This window comes from Oncorhynchus gorbuscha, linkage group LG21 (genome assembly GCF_021184085.1).
Source record: "Oncorhynchus gorbuscha isolate QuinsamMale2020 ecotype Even-year linkage group LG21, OgorEven_v1.0, whole genome shotgun sequence".
Lineage (NCBI taxonomy): Eukaryota > Metazoa > Chordata > Actinopteri > Salmoniformes > Salmonidae > Oncorhynchus > Oncorhynchus gorbuscha.
Genome location: NC_060193.1, coordinates 40635721 through 40662866, shown reverse-complemented (window position 1 = coordinate 40662866; position 27146 = coordinate 40635721). Strand labels below are relative to the sequence as shown.

The 27146-nt window shown below is 44.8% G+C and overlaps 1 protein-coding gene across 4 annotated transcripts in view; it reads right to left on the bottom strand.

Annotated features, from left to right (window-relative positions):
* Positions 1–3759: 3759 nt before the first annotated feature.
* The window catches only part of LOC124008367 (zinc finger protein 385B-like), a 146544-nt gene continuing 123157 nt past the window's right edge, over positions 3760–27146 (bottom strand). For 3 of the 4 annotated variants that reach the window (XM_046319592.1, XM_046319595.1, XM_046319594.1), the window contains 5 exons: positions 17001–17190; positions 14746–15060; positions 14349–14530; positions 6683–6790; positions 3760–5491 (listed from right to left, as the gene is read on the bottom strand). In XM_046319592.1, coding sequence (XP_046175548.1) covers positions 5279–5491; positions 6683–6790; positions 14349–14530; positions 14746–15060; positions 17001–17190 — 1008 coding nt within the window. In that variant the 3' untranslated portion in view covers positions 3760–5278. The remainder of the gene's footprint in view (positions 5492–6682; positions 6791–14348; positions 14531–14745; positions 15061–17000; positions 17191–27146) is intronic. The other variant, XM_046319593.1, reaches the window with a different exon arrangement.

Here is a 27146-nt window from a genome sequence, read left to right as displayed (position 1 = left end):
AGAAGGTACTCTGGTCAGATGAGACTAAAATTTTGCTTTTTGGCCATCAAGGAAAACGCTATGTCTGGCACAAACCCAACACCTCTCATCACCCCGAGAACCACTTCCCTATAATGAAGCGTGGTGGTGGCAGCATCATGCTGTGGGGATGTTTTTCATTGGCAGGGACTGGGAAGCTGGTCAGAAGAATGATTGATGGCGCTAATGGATGGCGCTAAATACAGGGACATTTTTGAGGGAAACCTGTTTCAGTCTTCCAGAGATTTGAGACTGGGACGGAGGTTCACCTTCCAGCAGGACAATGACCCTAAGCATACTGCTAAAGCAACACTCGAGTGGTTTAAGGTGAAACATTTAAATGTCTTGGAATGGCCTAGTCAAAGCCCAGACCTCAATCCAATTGAGAATCTGTGGTATGACTTAAAGATTGCTGTACACCAGCAGAACCCATCCAACTTGAAGGAGCTGGAGCAGTTTTGCCTTGAAGAATGGGCAAAAATCCCAGTGGCTAGATGTGCCAAGCTTATAGAGACATACCCCTAAGAGACTTGCAGCAATTTCGTGTTCCATTGCACCTGATAAGTGGATAATGATGGTAGTTTAATTGATTATCTCCTACATTTTCCAAACACAGTTTTATTTATTTCTATTTACACTCAAATTCAGGGATTATCATACTGTATACAGGTGAGAAGTATTGTTAATGTGCAGTAAAAACCACAACATTGAGGTGGTTGTGAAACAAATATATTATTTTATTGAAATACTTTCAATGTATACTTTTTTCTCATACATACATCTTATACACTTATCAAGTCCCCACATCCTCACAAATAACCTCTGTTGTCTCATCTGAGCAGTGTAAATGACTTAATATTCTAGAAATACCCATGTATGGTACCAATTTTTTTAGGAGGACTTTGTAAATTCTGGTTAACACACCATATTACAAATCCCACTGTGGACCCATAGAGGCACAGTGCCTTAAGAAATGATTCACACCCCTTGCCTTTTTCCACATTTTTTTGTGTTACAGCCAGAATTTAAAATGTATTAAATTTGTCACTGGCCTATGTACAATATCCCATAATGTCAAAGTGGAATTATGTTTTTAGAGCTTTTTACAAAACATATTTTTATGAAAAGCTGAAATGTATTGAGTCAATAAGTATTCAACCCCTTTGTTATGGCAAGACTAAATACGTTCAGGAGTACAAATCTGCTTAAGAAGTCACAATAAGTTGCATGGACTCAATAACATGATTTTTGCAAGACTACCTAATCTCTGTACCCCACACATACAATTATCTGTAAGAACCCTCAGTCAATAATTACTTTCAAACACAGAGTCAACCACAAAGACAAGGGACAAGCAGACATTAAAACTCCCTTTGAGCATGGTGAAGTTATTAATTACACTTTGGATGGTGTATCAATAAACCCAGTCACTACAAAGATACAGACGTCCTTCCTAACTAAGTTGCAGGAGAGGAAGGAAACTGCTCAAGGATTTAATCATGACGCCAATGGTCACTTTAAAACAGTCACATAGGTTAATGGCTGTGATAGGAGAAAACTGAGGATGGATCAACATTGTAGTTACTCCACAATACTAGCCTAATTGACAGAGTGAAAAGAAGGAAGCCTGTACAGAATAAAATCTTCCAAAACATGCATCCTGTTTACAATAAGGCACTAAAGTAAACCTGCAAACATTTTGGCAAAGAAATTAACTTTTTGTCCTGAATACAAAGCATTACGTTTGGGGCAAATCCATAAAACACATCACTGAGTATCACTCTCCATATATTCAAGCAAAGTGGTGGCTGAATGATGCTATAGGTATGCTTGTCATCAGCAAGGACTAGGGAGTTTTTAGGATAAAAATAAATGGAATAGAGCTAAGCACAGGCAAAATTCTAGAGGAAAACCTGGTTCAGTCTGCTTTCCAACAGACACTGGGAACAAATTCGCCATTCAGCAGGACAAAAACCTAAAACAAAAGGCCAAATATACACTGGAGTTGCTTACCAAGACGACATTGAATGTTACTAATTGGCCTAGTTTCAGTTATGACTTAAAAATACTTGAAAATGGCTGTTGAGCAATAACCAACACTCAACTTGACAGAGCTTGAACATTTTTTTAAAATAATAATGTGCAAAAATTGTACAATCCAGGTGTGCAAAGCTCTTAGAGCATTACCCAGAAAGACTTCAAAGCTGTAATTGCTGCCAAAGTTGATTCTAGCATGTTTTGACTCATGGGGTTGAATACTTACTTCACATACACTTATGTTGGAGTCATTAAAACTCATTTTTTAACCACTCCAAAAAATTATTGTTAAGAAACTATAGTTTTGGCAAGTAGGTTAGGACATATTTTTACTTTTTATTTTACAAGGCAAGTCAGTTATAAACAAATTCTTATTTTCAATGACAGCCTAGGAACAGTGGGTTAACTGCCTTGTTCAGGGGCAGAACAGATTTATACCTTGTCAGCTCGGGGATTTGAACTTGCAACCTTTCGGTTACTAGTCCAACACTCTAACCACTAGGGTACATTGCCGCTGTCTTCTTTGTGCATGACACAGGTAATTTTTCCAACAATTGTTTACAGACAGATTATTTAACTTATAATTCACTGTATCACAATTCCAGTGGGTCAGAAGATTACATACACTAAGTTGACTGTGCCTTTAAACAGCTTGGAAAATTCCAGAAAATGATGTCATGGCTTTAGAAGATTCAAACGCAGTGCCTTTTTGCTTGACATCATGGGAAAATCTAAAGAAATCAGCATCAGAAAAAAATTGTAGACCTCCTCCACAAGTCTGGTTCATCCTTGGGAGCAAGTTCCAAATGGCTGAAGGTACCACGTTCATCTGTACAAACAATAGTACGCAAGTATAAACACCATGGGACCACGCAGCTGCCAAACCGCTCAGGAAGGAGATGCGTTCAGTCTCCTAGAGATGAATGTACTTTGGTGCAAAAAGTGCAAATCAATCACAGAACAACAGAAAAGGACCTTGTGAAGATGCTGGAGAAAACGGGTACAAATGTATCTATATCCACAGTCAAACGAGTCCTATATCAACATAACCTGAAAGACCGCTCAGCAAGAAAGAAGCCACTGCTGCAAAACCAACACAAAAAAGCCAGACTACTGTTTGCAACTACACATGGGGACAAAGATTGTACTTTTTGGGAGAAATGTCCTCTGGCCTGATGAAACCCAAATAGAACTGTTTGGCCATAATGACCATCGTTATGTTTAGCGGAACAAGGGGGAGGCTTGCAAACATCTCAAGACATCAGTCAGGAAGTTAAAGCTTGGTCACAAATGGGTCTTCCAAATGGACAATGGCCGCAAGCATACTTTCAAAATTCTGAAAAAATGGCTTAAGGACAACAAAGTCAAGGTAATGGAGTGGCCATCACAAAGCCCTGACCTCAATCCTATAGAATATTTGTGGGCATAACTGAAAAAGCGAGGAGGCCTACAAACCTGACTTAGTTACACCAGCTCTGTCTGAAGGAATGGGCCAAAATTGACCCAACTTACTGTGGGAAGCTTGTGGAAGGCTACCCGAAATGTTTGACCGAGGTTAAACAATTTAACGGCAATGCTACCAAATACTAATTGAGTGTATGTAAACTTCTGACCCACTGGGAATGCGATGAAATAAATCAAAGCTGAAATAAATCATTTTCTCTGAATGGTGATCCTAACTGACCTAAGACAGGGAATTTTTACTAGGATTAAATGTCAAGAATTGTGAAAAACGGAGTGTAAATGTATTTGGCTAAGATGTATGTACACTGCCAACTTCAACTGTATCTAATCAAGATATATTAGTGTTTTATTTTTCATGAATAGTTTTTACAAATGTTCAAAAAAGATATCCACTTTCACATTACATTTTGTGTAGATCGTTATCAAAAATGACAATTAAATCCAATTTAAGCCCATTTTCTAACACAACAAAATGTGGAAATAGTCAATGGGTGTGAATACTTTCTGAAGGCATACCTTCAAAGAATTCCTATGGATAAACATCTAGCCACCTTCTATTGTAATCAACTCTGTTTGACGGTGTCTATATTAGGACTGCCTGCTAAGATTGAAACAAGTCCTGCTGAGAATGAGGGTGTCGCAATATTAACACCATACAGGTTAAATCTTGCTGTTGTTGCCGCAGTTAAAACCGTACACAATATTGCTTAAAATGTGGTGATAATAGTTATCAACTTCTTGCATAGCAAAGGACATCACTGTATCATCCAGAGATGGCAGTTTTTCCATTTTGATCCTAAGCTCACAATTCCGTACTTAAAGGAGCACAATTATAACATTCATATCTCGTTCCTTGATTTAAAAAAAAGTTTAAAGCAGTATTTTCCGAACTCTCCAAACCACAATGTGTGCATAAACTCTATTTCTAGTACTCTGTTACAATACTACCGAACATAGTTTTGTATATACTGTACATGTATCTTAAACTCTGTACATTATTGCATTAAAGGGGTCACAATACAGTGCCCTGACAAAAATGTTAACATCACATAGAAATCAAATACCCATGACGTCCCTGCCAGACAACAGGCAGGTTAATTTATTAATGTGCAATTCTCCATTTTGTCTTTGGAAAAACAAACAGTTGTTTATCTTATAATAACACTGAAATTGAAGGACCGAAGGAAAACATCCCAGATTTTGCAGGGATGTTTATTGTGGATTTGTTAATCACAGCTGGTGTCAGTTGTTCAGCCCACAAGAGTTAGAAAAAAGCCTGATTTGAGGTCAATCATGGCACTGTATCGCATAGCTTTCTCCACCATACAAACACTGGAGACAAGCTAGCCCCCATCATCGGTCTAAAACAACACAGCACTTCCTCTGCTGTCCAGCACTACCACAAATTCACACCGATCATGTGTAAGGTGAGATTGAAAGAAGTCCTGACACTGAGGCTGTCCTAATAGGTCACCGTATACATGACTGGTGTTGTCCTTACATTGTGCCCGAGAAACCGCGGTAATTCAAGTCAATCAGAGTGTAGACAGTTCAATGCTCCCCTCGGTTAAGGGTCAAGCTCCGTAATTCTGACTGCACCAGTGTGAACATTGCCATGGTAACACCTCTCATACACATCTCAGAGCTCTCTGAGGAACAGTTTGACACCAACTACTTGTGACTCGGAGGCTGTCATAATATGGACACTGTACACACGAAGCTGGACCTCCCTTGGTGCTCAGGTGGTCGGGATGAGGAGTCAGTATGGGGCGAAGAGGATGGACCCTCCTGTTGGCCGGATAGGGCCAGGAGCCGCTCGCAGGAAAGAGGGCGGGAGGGCGGCTTTCTGGAAGATGGAGGTGTTGGGCCGCGGGTGGAGGGAGATGGAGGGTATTGTGGTGGGGATGAACTGGCTGGAGAGGAAAGCCTGAGACAGGGGCTTCAGAAGGTCCTTCTGGAATGCCAGTTTAGCCTGAGGGGAAGAGAGCAACTCCATGAGACACAACAATTCACATGGGGGCAAGGTGTGTAAATGCTAACCAATTCTATAATTGACTGATTAGTCAATAAATAAATCTGTAAACGAATCCATCAGAGAGATGATTCTTGCCTCTCTGCTCAAACAGGCTACCCATAGGCAATGTGTAATATCAATTAAAAGAGAACAGCCACCGGGTGAGATAATACAGTTAATTCTGTACATTGTCAACTGAATTAATACAGATATTATCTCAGGACATTATCTCAGGATACTGGATATTATTTCAGTGAGTTGCTATTCTCTTTTCATCTGGAAACATAGTGTATATACACTGAGTGTGCTCTTTGCATGACAGACTGACCAGCTGAATCGAGGTGAAAGCTATGATACCTTATTGATGTCACTTGTTAAATCTACTTCAATCAGTTTAGACGAAGAGTAGTAGACAGGTTAAAGAAGGATTTTTAAGCCTTGAGATTATTGAGACATGGAAATGTGTATGTGTGCCATTCACAGGATGAATGTGCAAGACAAAATATTTAAGTGCCTTTGGACGGTGTATGGTAGTACGTGCCAGGCGCACCGGTTGGAGCGTGTCAAGAACTGCAACACTGCTGGGTTTTTCACACACAACTGTTTCTCATGTATATCAAGACTGATTCACCACCCAAAGGACATCCAGCCAACTTGACACAACTGTCGGAAGCATTGGAGTCAACATGGGCTAGCATCCCTATGGAACGCTTTCGACACCTTGTAGAGGCCATGCACTGCCAAATTAAAGTTGTTCTGAGGGCAAAAGGAAGGTGGAAAGGTGGAAGGTGGAGTATTAGGAAGGTGGGAAGGAAATAACTAGTCAGTTGAACAACTGAATGCATTCAACTGAAATACATCTTCCACATTTAACCCAACCCCTCTGAGTCAGAGAGGTGCGGGGGGCTGATTTAATCAACATCCACGTCATCGTCGCACGGGGAAAAGTGGGTTAACTGCCTTGATCAGGGGCAGAATCACAGATTTTTACCTTGTCAACTTGGCGATTTGATCCAGCAGCCTTTCGGTTACAGGCAAACGCTCCTACCCACCAGGCTACCTGCCGTGTTCTTAATGTTTTGTGCACTCAGTGTAGATTTGACAAATCACCAAAACTGAGGAAAATGACTGATGATAATACTGCCTTACTTCTAGTGTGGTGGTGGCGGTGCCGTGTTGCTGCTTGCTGTAAGGACTGTATTTGGGCTTCAAGGGTTTCCCGGCCACTCGGTCTTTGTGCCTGCGACTGGAAATGTGCTGAAACAAGTACAAAAAAGGGTTGACATAAGTCCTGTAGGCGCATTAAATATTACCTTTCAAAGTCGTTCATACTCAGTTGAAACATAGTGTATATACAAACTCAATATGGCCGATGTAAGAAAATCACTAAACTGGCACTGATTTCGTATTTCTTCAGAGCTAATCATGTTATGCAGGTGAGTGAGGACCCAAAAGCGACTTAACAGAAACTGAGTTTATTAAAGTCCAAACAGGGAAAACATAATCCTCAATCCTTTACAGGAGATGTCCAAACAGGGAAAACATAAATCCTCTAGTTGTTGAGGAGAATTGCAGGACAAGCGGCAACAGACTGCAGGTCCCTTCGGGTAGGCGCGGGCCGTAGCGGACAGAGACACCTGCTCACACACAGCATCTGATGAAAAGGCAAAACACGACAGGACGGAACAAGGACACAGCAAACAAGAATCCGACAAGGACAGAGGCAGAAACCGAGAGAGAAATAGAGACCTAATCAGAGGGCAAAATAGGGGACAGGTGTGAGAGAGTAAACAAGGTCGTTAGGAGAATGAGGAACAGCTGGGAGCAGGAATGGAACGATAGAGAGAGAGAGGGATAGAGAGAGAGAAAGAAACCTAATACGACCAGCAGGGGGAAACGAAGAGAAGAGAAAGCACAGGGACAAGACATGACAATATATGACAATACATGACAGTACCCCCCCACTCACCGAGCGCCTCCTGGCGCACTCGAGGAGGAAACCTGGCGGCAACGGAGGAAATCATCGATCAGCGAACGGTCCAGCACATCCCGAGATGGAACCCAACTCCTCTCCTCAGGACCGTACCCCTCCCAATCCACTAAGTACTGGTGACCACGTCCCCGAGAACGCATGTCCATAATCTTCCGGACCCTGTAGATAGGTGCGCCCTCGACAAGGACGGGTGGGGGGAGAAGAAACGGGGGTGCGAAGAAAAGGCTTGACACAGGAGACATGGAAGACTGGGTGGACGCGACGAAGATGTCGCGGAAGAAGAAGTCGCACTGCGACAGGATTAACGACCTGAGAAATACGGAACGGACCAATGAACCGCGGGGTCAATTTGCTGTCGTAAGAGGAAGGTTACGAGTGGAGAGCCATACTCTCTGACCGCGACAATACCTAGCACTCTTAGTCCTACGCTTATTAGCGGCTCTCACAGTCTGCGCCCTATAACGGCAAAGTGCAGACCTGACCCTCTTCCAGGTGCGCTCACAACGTTGGACAAAAGCCTGAGCGGAGGGAACGCTGGACTCGGCGAGCTGGGACGAGAACAGAGGGGGCTGGTACCCAAGGCTACTCTGAAAAGGAGATAGCCCGGTCGCAGACGAAGGAAGCGAGTTGTGAGCGTATTCTGCCCAGGGGAGCTGTTCTGCCCAAGACGCAGGGTTTCGAAAGGAAAGACTGCGTAAGATGCGACCAATAGTCTGATTGGCCCGTTCTGCTTGACCGTTAGACTGGGGATGAAAACCGGAAGAGAGACTGACGGAAGCCCCAATCAAACGACAAAACTCCCTCCAAAACTGAGACGTGAATCGCAGACCCCTGTCCGAAACGGCGTCTGACGGAAGGCCATGAATTCTGAACACATTCTCAATGATGATTTGTGCCGTCTCTTTAGCGGAAGGAAGCTTAGTGAGGGGAATAAAATGAGCCGCCTTAGAGAACCTATCGACAACCGTTAGAATAACAGTCTTCCCCGCTGACGAAGGCAGACCGGTAATAAAGTCTAAGGCGATGTGAGACCATGGTCGAGAGGGCATGGAAAGCGGTCTGAGATGACCGGCAGGAGGAGAGTTACCTGACTTAGTCTGCGCGCAGTCCGAACAAGCAGCCACGAAACGGCACGTGTCACGCTCCTGAGTAGGCCACCAAAAACGCTGGTGAATAGAAGCAAGCGTACCCCGAACGCCGGGGTGGCCAGCTAACTTGGCAGAGTGAGCCCACTGAAGAACGGCCAGACGAGTAGAAACGGGAACGAAAAGAAGGTTCCTAGGACAAGCGTGCGGCGACGGAGTGTGAGTGAGTGCTTGCTTTACCTGTCTCTCAATTCCCCAGACAGTCAACCCGACAACACGCCCCTCAGGGAGAATCCCCTCGGGGTCGGTAGAGGCTACAGAAGAACTGAAGAGACGGGATAAAGCATCAGGCTTGGTGTTCTTAGTGCCCGGACGATAAGAAATAACGAACTCGAAACGAGCGAAAAACAACGCCCAATGAGCCTGACGCGCATTGAGTCGTCTGACAAAACGGATGTACTCAAGGTTCTTATGGTCAGTCCAAACGACAAAAGGAACGGTCGCCCCCTCCAACCACTGTCGCCATTCTCCTAGGGCTAAGCGGTTGGCGAGCAGTTCGCGGTTTCCCACATCATAGTTACGTTCCGACGGCGACAGGCGATGAGAAAAATACGCGCAAGGGTGGACCTTATCGTCAGAATGGGAGCGCTGGGACAGAATGGCTCCAACGCCCACCTCTGACACGTCAACCTCGACAATGAATTGTTTAGTGACGTCAGGAGTAACAAGGATAGGAGCGGATGTAAAACGCTTCTTGAGGAGATCAAAAGCTCCCTGGGCGGAAACGGACCACTTAAAGCACGTCTTGACAGAAGTAAGGGCTGTGAGAGGAGCTGCCACTTGACCGAAATTACGAATGAAACGCCGATAGAAATTCGCGAAACCGAGAAAGCGCTGCAGCTCGACACGTGACTTAGGGACGGGCCAATCGCTGACAGCATGGACCTTAGCGGGATCCATCTGAATGACTTCAGCGGAAATAACAGAACCGAGAAATGTGACGGAGGAGACATGAAAAGCGCACTTCTCAGCCTTCACATAAAGACAATTCTCTAAAAGGCGCTGGAGAACACGTTGAACGTGCTGAACATGAATCTGGAGTGACGGTGAAAAAATCAGGATATCGTCAAGGTAAACGAAAACAAAGATGTTCAGCATGTCTCTCAGTACATCATTCACTAATGCCTGAAAGACAGCTGGAGCATTAGCGAGACCGAACGGCAGAACCCGGTATTCAAAATGCCCTAACGGAGTGTTAAACGCCGTTTTCCACTCGTCCCCCTCCCTGATGCGCACGAGATGGTAAGCGTTACGAAGGTCCAACTTAGTAAAGAACCTGGCTCCCTGCAGAATCTCGAAGGCTGACGACATAAGGGGAAGCGGATAACGATTCTTAACCGTTATGTCATTCAGCCCTCGATAATCCACGCAGGGGCGCAGGGTACCGTCCTTCTTCTTAACAAAAAAACCCCCCGCTCCGGCGGGAGAGGAAGAAGGGACTACGGTACCGGCGTCGAGAGCAACAGACAGATAATCTTCGAGAGCCCTTACGTTCGGGAGCCGACAGAGAGTATAGTCTACCCCGGGGGGGAGTGGTCCCCGGAAGGAGATCAATACTACAATCATACGACCGGTGAGGAGGAAGGGAGGTGGCCCTGGACCGACTGAAGACCGTGCGCAGATCATGATATTCCTCCGGCACCCCTGTCAAATCACCAGGCTCCTCCTGTGAAGAGGGAGCAGAAGAAACAGGAGGGATAGCAGACATTAAACATTTCACATGACAAGAAACGTTCCAGGATAGGATAGAATTACTAGACCAATTAATAGAAGGATTATGACACACTAGCCAGGGATGACCCAAAACAACAGGTGTAAAAGGTGAACGAAAAATCAAAAAAGAAATGGTTTCACTATGATTACCAGAAACAGTGAGGGTTAAAGGTAGTGTTTCACATAATATACTGGGGAGAGGACTACCATCCAAGGCGAACATGGCCGTGGGCTCCCCTAACTGTCTGAGAGAAATGTCATGTTCCCGAGCCCAGGCTTCGTCCATAAAACAGCCCTCAGCCCCAGAGTCTATCAAGGCACTGCAGGAAGCTGCCGAACCGGTCCAGCGTAGATGGACTGACAAGGTAGTACAGGATCTTGATGGAGAGACCTGAGTAGTAGCGCTCACCAGTAGCCCTCCGCTTACTGATGAGCTCTGGCTTTTACTGGACATGAAATGACAAAATGTCCAGCGGAACCGCAATAGAGACAGAGGCGGTTGGTGATTCTCCGTTCCCTCTCCTTAGTTGAGATGCGAATACCCCCCAGCTGCATGGGCTCAACACCTGAGCCAGTGGGGGGAGATGGTAGTGATGCGGAGAGGGGGGACACTGTTAATGCGAGCTCTCTTCCACGAGCTCGGTGACGAAGATCTACCCGTCATTCTATGCGGATGGCGAGTTCAATCAAAGAATCCACGCTGGAAGGAACCTCCCGGGAGAGAATCTCATCCTTAACCTCAGCGTGGAGACCCTCCAGAAAACGAGCGAGCAACGCCGGCTCGTTCCAGTCACTGGAGGCAGCAAGAGTGCGAAACTCTATAGAGTAATCCGTTATGGATTGATTACCTTGACATAGGGAAGCCAGGGCCCTGGAAGCTTCTTTCCCAAAAACTGAACGATCAAAAACCTGTATCATCTCCTCTTTAAAGTTCTGATACTCGTTAGTACACTCAGCCCTTGCCTCCCAGATTGCCGTGCCCCACTCACGAGCCCATCCAGTAAGGAGAGATATGACGTAGGCGATACGAGCTCTACCCCTTGAGTATGTGTTGGGCTGGAGAGAGAACACAATATCACACTGGGTGAGAAACGAGCGGCATTCAGTGGGCTGCCCAGAGTAACACGGTGGGTTATTAATTCTGGGCTCCGGAGACTCGGAAGCCCAGGAAGTAGCTGGTGGATCGAGACGGAGATTGTGAAAATGTTTTGAGAGGTTGGAGACCTGAGCGGCCAGGGTCTCAACGGCATGCCGAGCAGCAGACAATTCCTGCTCGTGTCTGCCGAGCATCGCTCCCTGGATCTCGACGGCTGAGTAGCGAGGATCCGTAGTCGCTGGGTCCATTCTTGGTCGGATTCTTCTGTTATGCAGGTGAGTGAGGACCCAAAAGCGACTTAACAGAAACTGAGTTTATTAAAGTCCAAACAGGGAAAACATAATCCTCAATCCTTTACAGGAGATGTCCAAACAGGGAAAACATAAATCCTCTAGTTGTTGAGGAGAATTGCAGGACAAGCGGCAACAGACTGCAGGTCCCTTCGGGTAGGCGCGGGCCGTAGCGGACAGAGACACCTGCTCACACGCAGCATCTGATGAAAAGGCAAAACACGACAGGACGGAACAAGGACACAGCAAACAAGAATCCGACAAGGACAGAGGCAGAAACCGAGAGAGAAATAATCTCCCGCTATCTCTCTCAGAATGACCTTCTTGATCCAAATCAGTCAGGTTTCAAGACTAGTCATTCAACTGAGACTGCTCTTCTCTGTATCACGGAGGCGCTCCGCACCGCTAAAGTTAACTCTCTCTCCTCTGCTCTCATCCTTCTAGATCTATCGGCTGCCTTCGATACTGTGAACCATCAGATCCTCCTCTCCACCCTCTCCGAGTTGGGCATCTCCGGCGTGGCCCACGCTTGGATTGCGTCCTACCTGACAGGTCGCTCCTACCAGGTGGCGTGGCGAGAATCTGTCTCCTCACCATGCGCTCTCACCACTGGTGTCCCCCAGGGCTCTGTTCTAGGCCCTCTCCTATTCTCGCTATACACCAAGTCACTTGGCTCTGTCATAACCTCACATGGTCTCTCCTATCAGTGCTATGCAGACGACACACAATTAATCTTCTCCTTTCCCCCTTCTGATGACCAGGTGGCGAATCGCATCTCTGCATGTCTGGCAGACATATCAGTGTGGATGACGGATCACCACCTCAAGCTGAACTTCGGCAAGACGGAGCTGCTCTTCCTCCCGGGGAAGGACTGCCCGTTCCATGATCTCGCCATCACGGTTGACAACTCCATTGTGTCCTCCTCCCAGAGCGCTAAGAACATTGGCGTGATCCTGGACAACACCCTGTCGTTCTCAACTAACATCAAGGCGGTGGCCCGTTCCTGTAGGTTCATGCTCTACAACATCCGCAGAGTACGACCCTGCCTCACACAGGAAGCGGCGCAGGTCCTAATCCAGGCACTTGTCATCTCCCGTCTGGATTACTGCAACTCGCTGTTGGCTGGGCTCCCTGCCTGTGCCATTAAACCCCTACAACTCATCCAGAACGCCGCAGCCCGTCTAGTGTTCAACCTTCCCAAGTTCTCTCACGTCACCCCGCTCCTCCGCTCTCTCCACTGGCTTCCAGTTGAAGCTCGCATCCGCTACAAGACCATGGTGCTTGCCTACGGAGCTGTGAGGGGAACGGCACCTCAGTACCTCCAGGCTCTGATCAGGCCCTACACCCAAATAAGGGCACTGCGTTCATCCACCTCTGACCTGCTCGCCTCCCTACCACTGAGGAAGTACAGTTCCCGCTCAGCCCAGTCAAAACTGTTCGCTGCTCTGGCTCCCCAATGGTGGAACAAACTCCCTCACGATGCCAGGACAGCGGAGTCAATCACCACCTTCCGGAGACACCTGAAACCCCACCTCTTTAAGGAATACCTAGGATAGGATAAAATAATCCTTCTCACCCCCCTTAAAATATGTAGATGCACTATTGTAAAGTGGCTGTTCCACTGGATGTCATAAGGTGAATGCACCAATTTGTAAGTCGCTCTGGATAAGAGCGTCTGCTAAATGACTTAAATGTAATGTTAAATGTAAATAGAGACCTAATCAGAGGGCAAAATAGGGGACAGGTGTGAGAGAGTAAACGAGGTCGTTAGGAGAATGAGGAACAGCTGGGAGCAGGAACGGAACGATAGAGAGAGAGAGGGATAGAGAGAGAGAAAGAAACCTAATATGACCAGCAGGGGGAAACGAAGAGAAGAGAAAGCACAGGGACAAGACATGACAATATATGACAATACATGACAAATCAGTTTGATCTAGTTGATTGTAGGACATATCTCAGTGATGGGAAGCTCTGGTCTTACAGGGTCGCAGTATGTGCAGGCTTTTATTCCAGCCCAGTACTAACACATGATTGATTGAAATAATACATTTTAAATCAAGACTAGTTTATCAGGTTTTTTAACATTTGGAACAAAAGCCTGCACACACTGCGGCCATCCCAAAAATGACAACCCATGCCTTAGGCCTGTTCATTATAAATGTGAAGTTATTAACTGCTAATTTTGGTGGAGATTGACAGTGTAATTATGAGATACCTGTGGGAGAAAAATATAAAAGCCACCCGCCTAGTGTTTGACTCATGGAGTCCATATTCTATGAATTAGAGACTTCATATGATCAACTTTGCAAGATGACATATAATACTATAGACATTTCAAATGTAATTTGACTACACAGGCAATGGCATGGCAACATACACAAAAAGTTGTAGAAATAAAAAACTATACCGCGGTACAGGATTTTGTGACAAAGACGGAGTGTTGTGTTGCATACACACTGAGGCAATTGTTCTGCCAACTCAATCCACTTGTTGTACAGAGGTAAAAATTATTATTTTGGATTTGTGATCAATTCAATGAATAAATGTTGAGATTGTCTGTAATTGTCTATTTCTTTACCTGTTTGAGCTGGATCTCTGAGTTGACGTGGACATCACAGATTTCGCAGTGAAACATCTTATTCTGCAGGCCTGAGCCTTTGGTGATTGTGGCCTGGACCTTGAGCTTAGCCCCTGGCCTGGGATAGGCTTTGATGGGCCCTGCTCCATCCCTCGCCTCCAGCATCGTTTTGTGCTTGGAACCTGGTAAGGATGTGGAATAACAAGCAAGCAAATTAAAGAGGCTATTCGTCACGTATAAAGGGTGCTCTTGAGTCAAAAGGGGCACATCCCATAGATGGACAGAAATTACACCTCCCCAGACAATACACATATTATTAGATTATATGTACAGTGTATGAACCATAGCCAAAGTTTCACGTCAACAATTAGCAACTAGTAGATTCCATTTAGCCGACCTGTGTTGTGGGCCTCAAGCTGGGAGAGGGAGTTGACGGCCACTTTGCATAACGAACAGTAGAGAAGCTTCTTGGCCTTCTCCTCCTCTGATTCGTCGGAGTGCTTGCACGGGGCGGGGGCAGCAGGCACAGCAGGCACTGGGGTTGGTTTAGCGAGGGTGGGCTTTGACATCTCTGGGGCCGGACTGGCAGGTGTGGGCTCACACAGAGGTTTACACAGGATAGATGAGGGCGCCAATGCCAGGCCAGCAGCTGGGAAAAATGATTTTGAAGACGCCATGGTGTAGAGATTGTTTGGATGTGACCCTATTTTAACTGGAAATCAAACAGATACAACAGTTAAACCACCTCATAACCCACTTAACACAGTGTTGTGCTACAGAGTTAGTAAATAGGGGTATTGGGCTTTTTTGGTGTGTGTGTTTTATTAGATAGGACACGAGCTCGAAACCACGCTTGCACGGCTGTATTCTGGAGGCAGCGGCTTAGACCCCTTGACCACGACAGGCCACAGAATTGGCATTGATACACGCAATCTGTGATCAATTGAATGAATGAGTTGAGAGCCTTTTCTCTCTCAAACTAGTCTGAATTGCATGTCTGTAAGGTATTGATACATGCCGTTGTTACCATAAGAAAAGACTCCCTCTATGGTTTTATCTAACCTTATTCAAACCTAACGTCATCTTACTTCCATCTGTTCAGGATTGATGAGTCAGAGACTCCCCATTTTGGACCGGTTTTGTTATGCAGGTGAATGAGGACCCAAAAGCGACTTGGCGAAAACAGAGTCTTTAATCCAGTTTAAGGAAATAGCAATACTCCTAGACAAATCGGAGCGGTAAATAAAGCATAAGAAACAATTTCACTCGTAATCACGAGAACTGACTGGAGACTCGATAATGAACTGCAGGTTGCCTCGGGAAGGCACTTGACCGTAGCAGACTCAGACACCTGCTCACCACGCAGCATCTGAGGGAAACACGACACGACAGGGCGATACAAAGACACAGCACGGTGAACAGTATACAAGGATCCGACAGGACAGAAACGGAAAACAAGGGGAGAAATAGGGACTCTAATCAGGGGAAAAGATAGGGAACAGGTGTGGGAAGACTAAATGATTGATTAGGGGAATAGGAACAGCTGGGAGCAGGAACGGAACGATAGAGAGAAGAGAGAGAGAGAGGGAGAGAGAAAAAGGGAACGAACCTAAAAAGACCAGCAGGGGGAAAACGAACAGAAGGAAAAGCAAAATGACAAGACAATATAAGACAAAACATGACAGGTTTCTTCCTTTTCGTGACTATGAATTAGCCAGTAAATTTGAGCTGACCTGCGGAGGAACAGACCGTACACATGATGATTGGTGCTTTTTAAAAGTATATATATATATATTTTTTTACAGGCAATCTGCAATTGGTACATAAATGAATGATATATATCCATGGATTCTTTAAGAATACACAGTAAATTCTGAATGCCACATGAGCTTAATTCAACTGTCGTGACCGATCAGAACCCAAAATATAAGCTTGTTTTACTCCATTGTTTGTAAACAATGTAACTGTTGATGGCCACTTTGCCTATAATGTTGATATCATGGAAGGTCATTCCCTGTATCCATAGCTTTGTCTATGAATTTGCAGGTGCTTACATTTATCCAGCCACATCCCTAAGCTGTAGCGGGGTTAAACTTATTCACAATATGCCTTGCTCATATCGATATCATAACAAATAATTGATATTGGGATCCACCACTACTTATCCAGCACGAATACATCTATCATTAAACCAAGCAACAGCCCAGGTGGTAGCGTAGCCTACCATTCCCAACTCAGATCAATGGGTATTGCAATCCAACATAATTTTCATTTGTCAGTGACTTTAGCAATCCAACGCGGCACATTGATGTAGGCAGCACATTCAAATGACCCTGACACATGTTCACAAGCTCCTCTAAGCTGAGGTATAACAATAACACACAGAGAAGCACATACACACATTCACAAACACACTTAACATCATCACAAGTCCAAACGCTTGAGACAAAGGCCAATAAGACAACCGCTGTATAGAGCATGCAGCATAAATATTCGGAGTAGACAATGGGCCTGTCCCAAATGGTACACTATTCGCTATATCGTGCGCTACCTTTGACCAGAGCCCACATAGGGCTCTAGTCAAAAGTAATGCACTGTGTAGGGAATAGGATGCCATTTGGAACTCAACCTTAAACAAGATGAGCTATTAACCTGGTTGTTCAGAGCTGCATGCAGTGACAGCAATACTGGAGGAGGAAGAGGAGGTGGTGGAGGATATGAATCTCTTTCCTCTGTCCTGGCTGGGTGTGCTGTTGTTCTTCAGGGTCTTATGTTTAGGGGTCTCCTGCGCTTTGAACTTCTTGGCATGTTTGCTGCCTTTGTAGTGTGCATCGGCTTGGCTCTACAAAGGGGAAGAAATTAACTGTTCCGTCAGGCTAATTTCTAACACAGAGGTTACTGCCACACACACGCACCCACGCACGCAGGCAGGCCAAGGGCTGTTAATGTGACCTTACTACCGCCACACCAGCAGTCACGAGTCATGATGACCAAGGTCAAATTCCACGTGACGGTAACTAGGCTTCTCTAAGCTCTGATTCTACTGATGGTCATTAGTAGCCTACCAGACTTGCTAACTGCCTGGTACTGGGGACTCTATTGTCCCACTCATCACTCAAAAATATTTATCAAACACTTAATGAGAGCCCATGAGCTCATGTTGCAGAACAATTCTATAGGCTATGTAATTGCGTGAGAAAACAGAGTTTTGAAAGCCTCTATTAAAAAGAGGATGATCCCATCAGCTTTCTATAGGCTAGGCCTACTGTCACGCCTTGGTCTTAGTATTTTGTGTTTTCTTTAATTATTTGATCAGGCCAGGGTGTGACATGGGTTTATGCTATATTGTATGTTCGTATTGGGGTTTGTAGTATTTGGGATCGCGGCTGATTAGGGGTGTTGTATAGGCTTGGCTGCCTGAGGCGGTTCTCAATCAGAGTCAGGTGATTCTTGTTGTCTCTGATTGGGAACCGTATTTAGGTAGCCTGGTTTCGCTTTGTATTTCGTGGGTGATTGTTCCTGTCTCTGTGTAGTTTCACCAGATAGGCTGTAATAGGTTTCACGGTCTGTTTGTTGTTTTTGTATATGTATAAGTTATTTCATGTATCACGATCTTTGTTCATTAAAGACATGAGTAACCACTATGCTGCATTTCGGTCCGACTCTCTTTCGACAAACGAAGAATGCCGTTACACCTACTATATTCATTTATCAACTGTCCTAATATTAATATGATCATTACACACATATATTATTTAGTATATGTAAAGACAACATTAAATTAACAAGAGTCTGATGGGGTGACAATATATCACTTGTGAATGATATATTTTCACTTGTGAATGATGCCCAGCTTGTACAGTAAGGTAAGAAACAGAGCATTGCGACTTTTTCAAATCATAGTCACACACCTTATGTAGCCTAGACCATAGGCCTATATGTTTTGATAAGGTTTGTATCACAATTGTGGCCAAATAGCTTCTTAAAATTAAGCACATTAGTCTGCTTTATAACCGGTGTAGAGCCTAACTGGCATCTGTACATAGGCTGCATGTGAGTTTCAAGTTTGGGGAAGATAATTTTCACCATAAAAATGCACCTTTATAATACAGCACTACATGCATAATTGCATTTGCTGTTACTTTCGAGAACAGTGTATTACTGCTGATTAATTTTATTTTGTAATATTCACATTTATAGCCTACTACCTTGTGCGCATTGATGCGCTTATAATGTGAAGAAATAGCCTAATAGTTTATCAACATTTTAAGCTAAATGGTTCTGATCTGTTACATCAGCCTCAATGCTTTTAAAAGTTTTCTTGATGCGAGTATGTTTGGAATATTAATTTATTGCACAGAAGGACAAGTTGACTACAAGAATAGATCAACTTTTGTACTATGGAGGAATAGTAGATTGACATAGGCTAGTGCTTTTGCTGTTCATTAGGCCAACTCATCTTGTTGGCTGATGAAAAGTAGGATAAATGTGGACACTTCTAACATCTTCAATATGCTCTTCGGAATTTGATAAGAGGGACACACGCAGTTGCATCCCTGATGTGTCTGTCTTCATTCACTTGTTACCTACTTCTTATCTGAAATGATCATGTGACTGGCATCGGCTAATAAGATTTGAGATATCTGAGAGAGCAACATGAGCGAGAGGTGCTTTGGAGCAATGCAGCCATTTTAATTTTTGGATGAAATACGTTCCCGTTTTAAACAAGATATTTTGTCACGAAAAGATGCTTGACTATGCATATAATTGACAGCTTTGGAAAGAAGACACTCTGACGTTTCCAAAACTGCAAAGATATGGTCTGTGAGTGCCACAGAACTGATGTTACGGGCGAAACGCAGATAAAAATCCAACCAGGAAGTGCCGCATTTTTTGAAACCGCCTCATGCCAATGACTGCTTATATGGCTGTGAATGCGCTACGAATGAGCTTACGTTTTCCACATATTCCCCAAGGTGTCTACAGCATTGTGACGTCTTTTTAGGCATTTCCATTGAAGAATGGCTGTAAGGGACCATATATAGTGGTCACATGGTGTCTCCCGCAGAAAATCTCGTGTAAAATACTGAGGTAGCCATTTTTCGAATCGCTTCTTATGAGAAACCAATTGCCTCGACGGATATATTATCGAATATATATGTTAAAACACCTTGAGGATAGATCCTGAACAACATTTGCCGTGTTTCTGTCGATATTATGGAGCAAATTTTTTAAATAGTTTGGCGTTATAGTTGCAGCATTTTCCAGTCGATTTCTCAGCCAAGCATGATGAAGAAACGGGAGCTATTTCGCCTACAAAAATAATATTTTTGGAAAAAAGGAACATTTGCTATCTAACTGGGAGTCTCCTGAGTGAAAGCATCTGAAGTTCTTCAAAGGTAAATTATTTAATTTGGTTGCTTTTCTTATTTTTGTGAAAATGTTGCCTGCTGCCAGCAGAGCCTAGCATAGCATTATGCCATGATAAACTTACACAAATGCTTGTCTAGCTTTGGCTGTAACGCATATTTTGAAAATCTGAGATGACAGTGTTGTTAACAAAAGGCTAAGTTTGTGTTTGAATATACAGTGCCTTGCGAAAGTATTCGGGCCCCCTTGCAAAACTGATAGAGACATACCCCAAGCGACTTACAGCTGTAATCACAGCAAAAGGTGGCGCTACAAAGTATTAACTTAAGGGGGCTGAATAATTTTGCACGCCCAATTTTTCAGTTTTTGATTTCTTAAAAAAGTTTGAAATATCCAATAAATGTCGTTCCACTTCATGATTGTGTCCCACTTGTTGTTGATTCTTCACAAAAAAAATACAGTTTTATATCTTTATGTTTGAAGCCTGAAATGTGGCAAAAGGTCGCAAAGTTCAAGGGGGCCGAATACTTTCGCAAGGCACTGTACATACTGTATTCTACACCATCTACTGCATCTGCCTATGCCATCGCTCATCCATATATTTTTATGTACATATTCTTAATCAGCCCTTTACATTTGTGTGTATAAGGTAGTTGTTGTGAATTTGTAAGATACTTGTTTGATTTTACTGCATAGTCAGAACTGGAAGCACAAGCATGTTGCTACACTCGCATTATCATCTGCTAACCATGTGTATGTGACCAATACAATTTGATTTGATTTGATTTAGTCTATGAATTTGAGAGTGGTTGCATTTCTCCAGCCACATCCTTCAGCTCTTTACTGAAACTGTGGTGTTGGGTACACTTAGTTAATGTTTCAATTAAGGATTGCCACTATAAATACCTTCAGTAGAGTAATAGTGTTGTTATACGACGCAATCCTCTAGACTGAATTACTTTTGTGCCATTAATATCAAGCAAAACTTCTGAAGTAGAGAACAAAATTCTTAGTATTGGAAACAAAAATAATGAACTTGAAAGCGAAATTTAAACCCAAATGTATTGATAGCATGTGATTTCATCATGTGGCTCACACACACACACACACACACACACACACACACACACACACACACACACACACACACACACACACACACACACACACACACACACACACACACACACACACACACACACACACACACACACACACTTCCAAAGTGTACACCCAGCAGTCACTCTCTAAACCAACGGTTGTGTACAAGAACATACTTGTTCATTTCCCCCTAAGGCTGTTGCTGTTACTGCCACACTGGCAGTCATAAGTTATGACCGGAGTACAATTACATGTGACCATTGAGTCACAGTAATCTCCTTGCACTCTGGACATACATTGGTACAACCCAACTCCCTAACAATCATCAGGTCGCTAAGGACCTAGTACTCAGGGCTCTATTTTATTTAACCTTTATTTAACTAGGCAAGCCAGTTAAGAACAAATTCTTATTTACAAGGATGGCCTACCCCGGCCAAACCCTAACCCGGATGACGCTGGGCCAATCACAGTGCGCGGCCCTATGGGACTCCCAATCACAGCCAGTTGTGATTCAGCCTGGAATTGACCAGGGTCTGTAGTGACACCTCTAGCACTGAGATGCAGTACCTTAGACCGCTGTGCCACTCATCAAAATAGTATGTGCTTTAACAACTCACCTCACTGTGATTGATTCATTTGAAGAAAGAAGTTGAACAACAGGTTGAAACTAAGTGGATGTTGTTTCAAAGCCTAACAAAATGAAAGGTGATGATTAATTCAAAACACCCATTCAAACCACAAATTAAAATAATGACTGTGATGTTATACAACTTTAGCCTACAGCATATTACGCAAAGCAGAAATACAAATTTGAAAAATGATTTAAGATGTCTTTGTTACATAATTGGTTTAGCATCTATTGCAAAATTAAACAAATTCTAGTAATCATCTTTGACTGTGGATTGTATTATAATGCATATTGGATGGACTGGTTACCTTATACTACACTCCAAATGTTTTATCCATGAGTCTGGGAGAGAACGTATAGGCCTAGGCGAGCTGTTGGTTTATTGATTGTTCAGGACGATTTACAGTTACCCTAAAATTGTAGCAAATTTGTATTTGATTTTGAATAGCCTAGTAATAGGGAATTTTTATGTTTTCATAATTAATAGCCTGACAAATTACCTTTAGCTACAGAATATCTATCACGATCATTATGAGAGACGGACCAAGGCGCAGCGTGTTCTGAGTTCCACGTATTTTATTCAGTGAAACTTAAAAAAAAAAAAGTCTGGAAACTAGCACACACACAAACAATATCCCACAAAAATGGCTACCTAAATATGATCCCCAATTAGAGGCAACGATTACCAGCTGCCTCTAATTGGGAACCATACACAACACCAACATAGAAGGAAGGCTCCGGCCTTGGAGCTGGACTGGATACCGTGCCTGGACTGGACACCCAGGCGCAGAGGAAGGCTCCGGCCTTGGAGCTGGACTGGACACCGTGCCTGGACTGGGCACCGACGCAGGAAGGACCGGGCTGGAGAGATGCACTGGAGGCCTGGGCACTGGACTGGTGATACACACTTCAGGGCTAGTGCGGGGAGCTGGCACAGGACGTGCCTGGACTGGGCACCGGAGCAGAGGGCTCCGGCCCTGGAGCTGGGCTGGCCGCCGTGCCTGGACTGGGCACTGGCGCAGAGGAAGGCTCCGGCCTTGGAGCGGGACTGGACGCCGTGCTAGGACTGGGCATCGGCGCAGAGGAAGGCTCCAACCTTGGAGCTGGACTGGACGCCGTGCCTGGACTGAGCACCGGCGCAGAGGAAGGCTCCTGCCCTGGAGCGGGACTGGACACCGTGCATTGACTGGGCACTGGCGCAGCGGAAGGCTCCTACCCTGGAGCGGGACTGTATACCGTGCCTGGACTTGGCACCGGCGCAATCGGAAGACACCAGCCTTGGAGCTGGCACCGGAAGTACCGGGCGGGGGAGACGCACTGGAGGCCAGGTGCCACCGGGCTGGTGACACGCACTTCAGGAAGGGTGTGGAGAACTGGCACAGGACTCAACAGACTGCTGACAGGCTCTTCAGGTCGGATGCCGTGCAGAACACACCTACACAACATTTCTCTCATCTCTCCCAACTTCTCCATCACCTCCCTGACGGTCTCTGGCTCTTCACGGTGAGCTGGCACAAATGGCTGATGCCCCGCTCTTCCACTCTTTGCTGCTCCGCCGACCACCCCTTGTGCCACCCCCCCCCCCCAAAAATAAAATGTTGGGGTTTCTGTGGCCAAGATCCCCGGCGTCATCGCTGTCCTTCCACCTTCCTTTGTGTCTCCTTCCAAGGAAGGGTCTCATAACCTCACAACGTTTCTTCCCAGGTCCAAAACTACCTCTGTCACACGCTGCTTGATCCTGTCACGATTGTGAGGAGAGATGGACCAAGGCGCATGTGTAGAGTTCCACATCTTTATTTCGGTGAAATTCCAAAACAAAACAATAAACCAACATCGAAACGTGAAAGTAGGGCCTCCCGATTTGCGCAGCATTCTAAGGCACTACATCTCAGTGCATGAGGCATCACTACAGACCCGGGTTCAATACCAGGCTGTATCGCAGCCAGCCACAACCCGGGAGACCCATGAGGTGGTGCACAATCGTCCGGGTAGGGTTTGGCAGGGCGGGATGTCCTTGTCCCATCGCGGTCTAGCAACTCCTTGTGGTGGGCCGGGCACATGCACGTTGACTTTGGAGTTGTATGGTTTCCGCTGACGCAATAGTGCCGCTGGCTTCTGGGTTAAGCGAGCAGTGTGTCAAGAAGCAATCCGGCTTGGCAGGGTCGTGTTTTGGAGGACGCATGGCTCTCAACCTTCGCCTCTCCTAAGTCCACACGGGAGTTGCAGCGATGGGACTACCAATTGGAGATCAGGGGTACAAAGTACAACAAAAAATATAGAGGGGCTGTCTACAGTCAAATGACATGGGTTTTGTGGAGAAAACATGTTACTATCGATGTTGCCGAACAGATTTCACTTGGTTTCCCAAATTATGCACTGGGTAGCTGCAGGAACAAGGTTGGAGAGCCCATGGCATACAGAGTTTGGGCAGAATATCAGAGAAAGAATACATTCCTACGCATGCCCAAAACTACAGTTTCCTTATTGGTTTACAGAGAGAATATCATGACATGAGGAAGACCTAGGATTAAATTTGACATTTTAGTCAGAGCAACTTACAGTCAGTGCATTTCACTAAGGTAAGTAAGACAACCATATCACAGTCATTCCAAGTAAAGATCCCCAACACTACTACTCTAGCCTGGTCCCATATATGCTTGTGCTATAGGTATGTTTGTTGCTGTAGCAACAAACAGATCTGGGACCAGGCTACCTATATACTTTATACCTCCTTGATTTTGCATGGACATCTGAATCACTTGTCAGTCTAGTGCTCCAGAGCAAACTCATGCTCCCTCCTACCCTCTTTCACCCTGTACACCTGGCAATACCTGGCTATTGGAGGCGTGGCATAATCCTTGATTTGTACCAAATGTGTAATCACAGGCCACGTCAGCCTTGTTATAGCTGCCACCATAGAAACAGAATCTTGATTCTAAACTCAGCAAAAAAAGAAACGTCCTCGCACTGTCAACTGCGTTTATTTTCAGCAAACTTAACATCATTTAAATATTCGCATGAACAAAACAAGATTCAACAACTGAGACATAAACTGAGCAAGTTCCACAGACATGAATAATGTGTCCCTGAATAAAGGGGGGGAGGGTCAAAATCAAAGTAACAGTCAGTATCTGGTGTGGCCACCAGCTGCATTAAGTACTGCAGTGCATCTCCTCCTCAGTGACTGCATCAGATTTGCCCGTTCTTGCTGTGAGATGTTACCCCACTCTTCCACCAAGGCACCTGCAAGTTCCCGGACATTTCTGGGGGGAATGGCCCTATCCCTCACCCTCCGATCCAACAGGTCCCAGACGTGCTCAATGGGATCCGGGCTCTTCGATGGTCATGGCCATGGATATTCCGTTCTTGCAGGGAATCAGGCACAGAATGAGCAGTATGGCAGGTGTCATTGTCATGCTGGAGGGTCATGTCAGGATGAGCTAGCAGGAAGAGTACCACATGAGGGAGGAGTAAGTCTTCCCTGTGACGCATAGCGTTGAGATTGCCTGTAATGACAACAAGCTCAGTCCGATGATGCTGTTACACACCGCCCCAGACCATGATGGACCCTACACCTATAAATCGAACCCGCTCCGGAGTACAGGCCTCGGTGTAATGCTCATTCCTTCGACCATAAACGGCAATCTGACCATCACCCCTGGTGAGACAAAACCGCAACTCATCAGTGAAGAGCACTTTTTTTTACCAGTCCTGTCTGGTCCAGCTACGGTGGGTTTGTGCCCATAGGCGACGTTGTTGCCGGTGATGTCTGGTGAGGACCTGCCTTACAACAGGCCTAAAAGTCATGTCCAGCCTCTCTCAGCCTATTGCGGACAGACTGAGCACTGATGGAGGGATTCTGCGTTCCTGGTGTAACTCGGGCAGTTGTTGTTGCCATCTTGCACCTGTCCCGCAGTTGTGATGTTCGGATGTATCAATCCTGTGCAGGTGTTGTTGCATATGGTCTGCCACTACGGGGATGATCAGCTGTCCGTCCTGTCTCCCTGTAGCGCTGTCTTAGGCGTCTCACAGTACAGACATTGCATTTTATTGCCCTGGCCACATCTGCAGTCCTCATGCCTCCTTGCATGCCTAAGGCACGTTCACGCAGATGAGCTGTGACCCTGGGCACCTTTCTTTTGGTGTGTTTCAGTATAAAGGCCTATTTAGTGTCCTAAGTTTTCATGGCTGTGACCTTAAATGCCTACCGTCTGTAAGCTGTTAGTGTCTAAACGACAATTCCATAGGTGCATGTTCATTAATAATTAATGAATTAATTAACCCTTTACAATGAAGATCTGTGAAGCTATTTGGATTTTTATGGATTATTTTTGAAAGACAGGGTCCCGTTTCTTTTTTTGCTGAATTTATTTCTTTGGAAGCCACTATAGCTGTAGTGTTTAGAGACTCTACAGGTATAGTAGAAGCCTACATATAAAACTACTCAATAAAGTTTCCGTAGAAAGAACAATGGATCCTCTTTTCAGTGAATAAAAGCTTCTTCCGTCTCTTCAATGAATCAGCTTCTATCCTATCTGATTATTCTCTGCCGTCTAGATTTAGGTATCGTCCCAAATGGCACCCTATCCCTATAAAGTGCACTACTTTTGACCAGAACCCATAGGTCTTGCACTAAATAGGGAATAGAGTGCCATGTGGGATTCAGACATAGAAGTAATACATCAAAGTGTTCGTGGTTATCTCATTCCTTTTCAATTCACTAAAGCTTCACCCCCAAAAATACAATAACAGTGGCAGCGGATTTAATGCTGTAAATTGCTCTCTAACATCACTAGCTTCCTTTGGGAAATATTCTTGGGGTTAGATCTTCACTCAGAGTACGTGCCTTGAGGGGAACATACATGGAACCGGATTATATCAATAACATTTTAATCTATAGTGCCAAACACAGACGCGCATGCACGCGCCAGACACCTGGGTTCAAATACTATTTGAAACCCTTCAAATACTTTTAGCATTTGCTTTAGCCTACTTCAAGTGCAGAAGGTGCAGTTTGCACTTTTGTGACTATTCTATTGGTTCCATTGTGCCAGGCAATCTCAAAACCTATATTTATAATGATTTCAAAAGTATTTAACCAAGTTTGGCATGCATGCACGCACACACGCATGTACACACACACACGCACGGGCACACAGACACACAGTGTCATATTTCAGTGTCAAAGGTAATTATATTCAGCCCTAACCAAAGCGCGCATGAGGCAAACTTGTGGGATGTCAGGAAGTTGCAAACACTACTGAATTTATGATTGGTTGGGTTTCCTCCATTAGCTGTCTACTTTAACAGGTCTCTGTCCCTCCATGCATCCTTACTGAAACACAGTCGTGTTTATTAGGCACCAAACTGAAGAAAACAGCCGGAAATAGGGAGGGACTACTTAGACTCGTCCAATAAGAAAAGCTCATTTTTGTTTTCCATTGTGTGTCCTAATGAAAATGACCCTAATCACCTGTCATTCCACCTCAGAAATATGACAATACAGTGCATTCGGAAAGTATTCAGACCCCTTGACTTTTTCCACATTTTGATACGTTACAGCCTTATTCTAAAACGGATGAAATAAAACAATTTCCTCATCAATCTACACACAATACCCCATAATGACAAAGTGAAAACAGGTTTTTTGAAATGATATATATTATATTATATATTAAATGTAAAAAATTGGGCTCAGG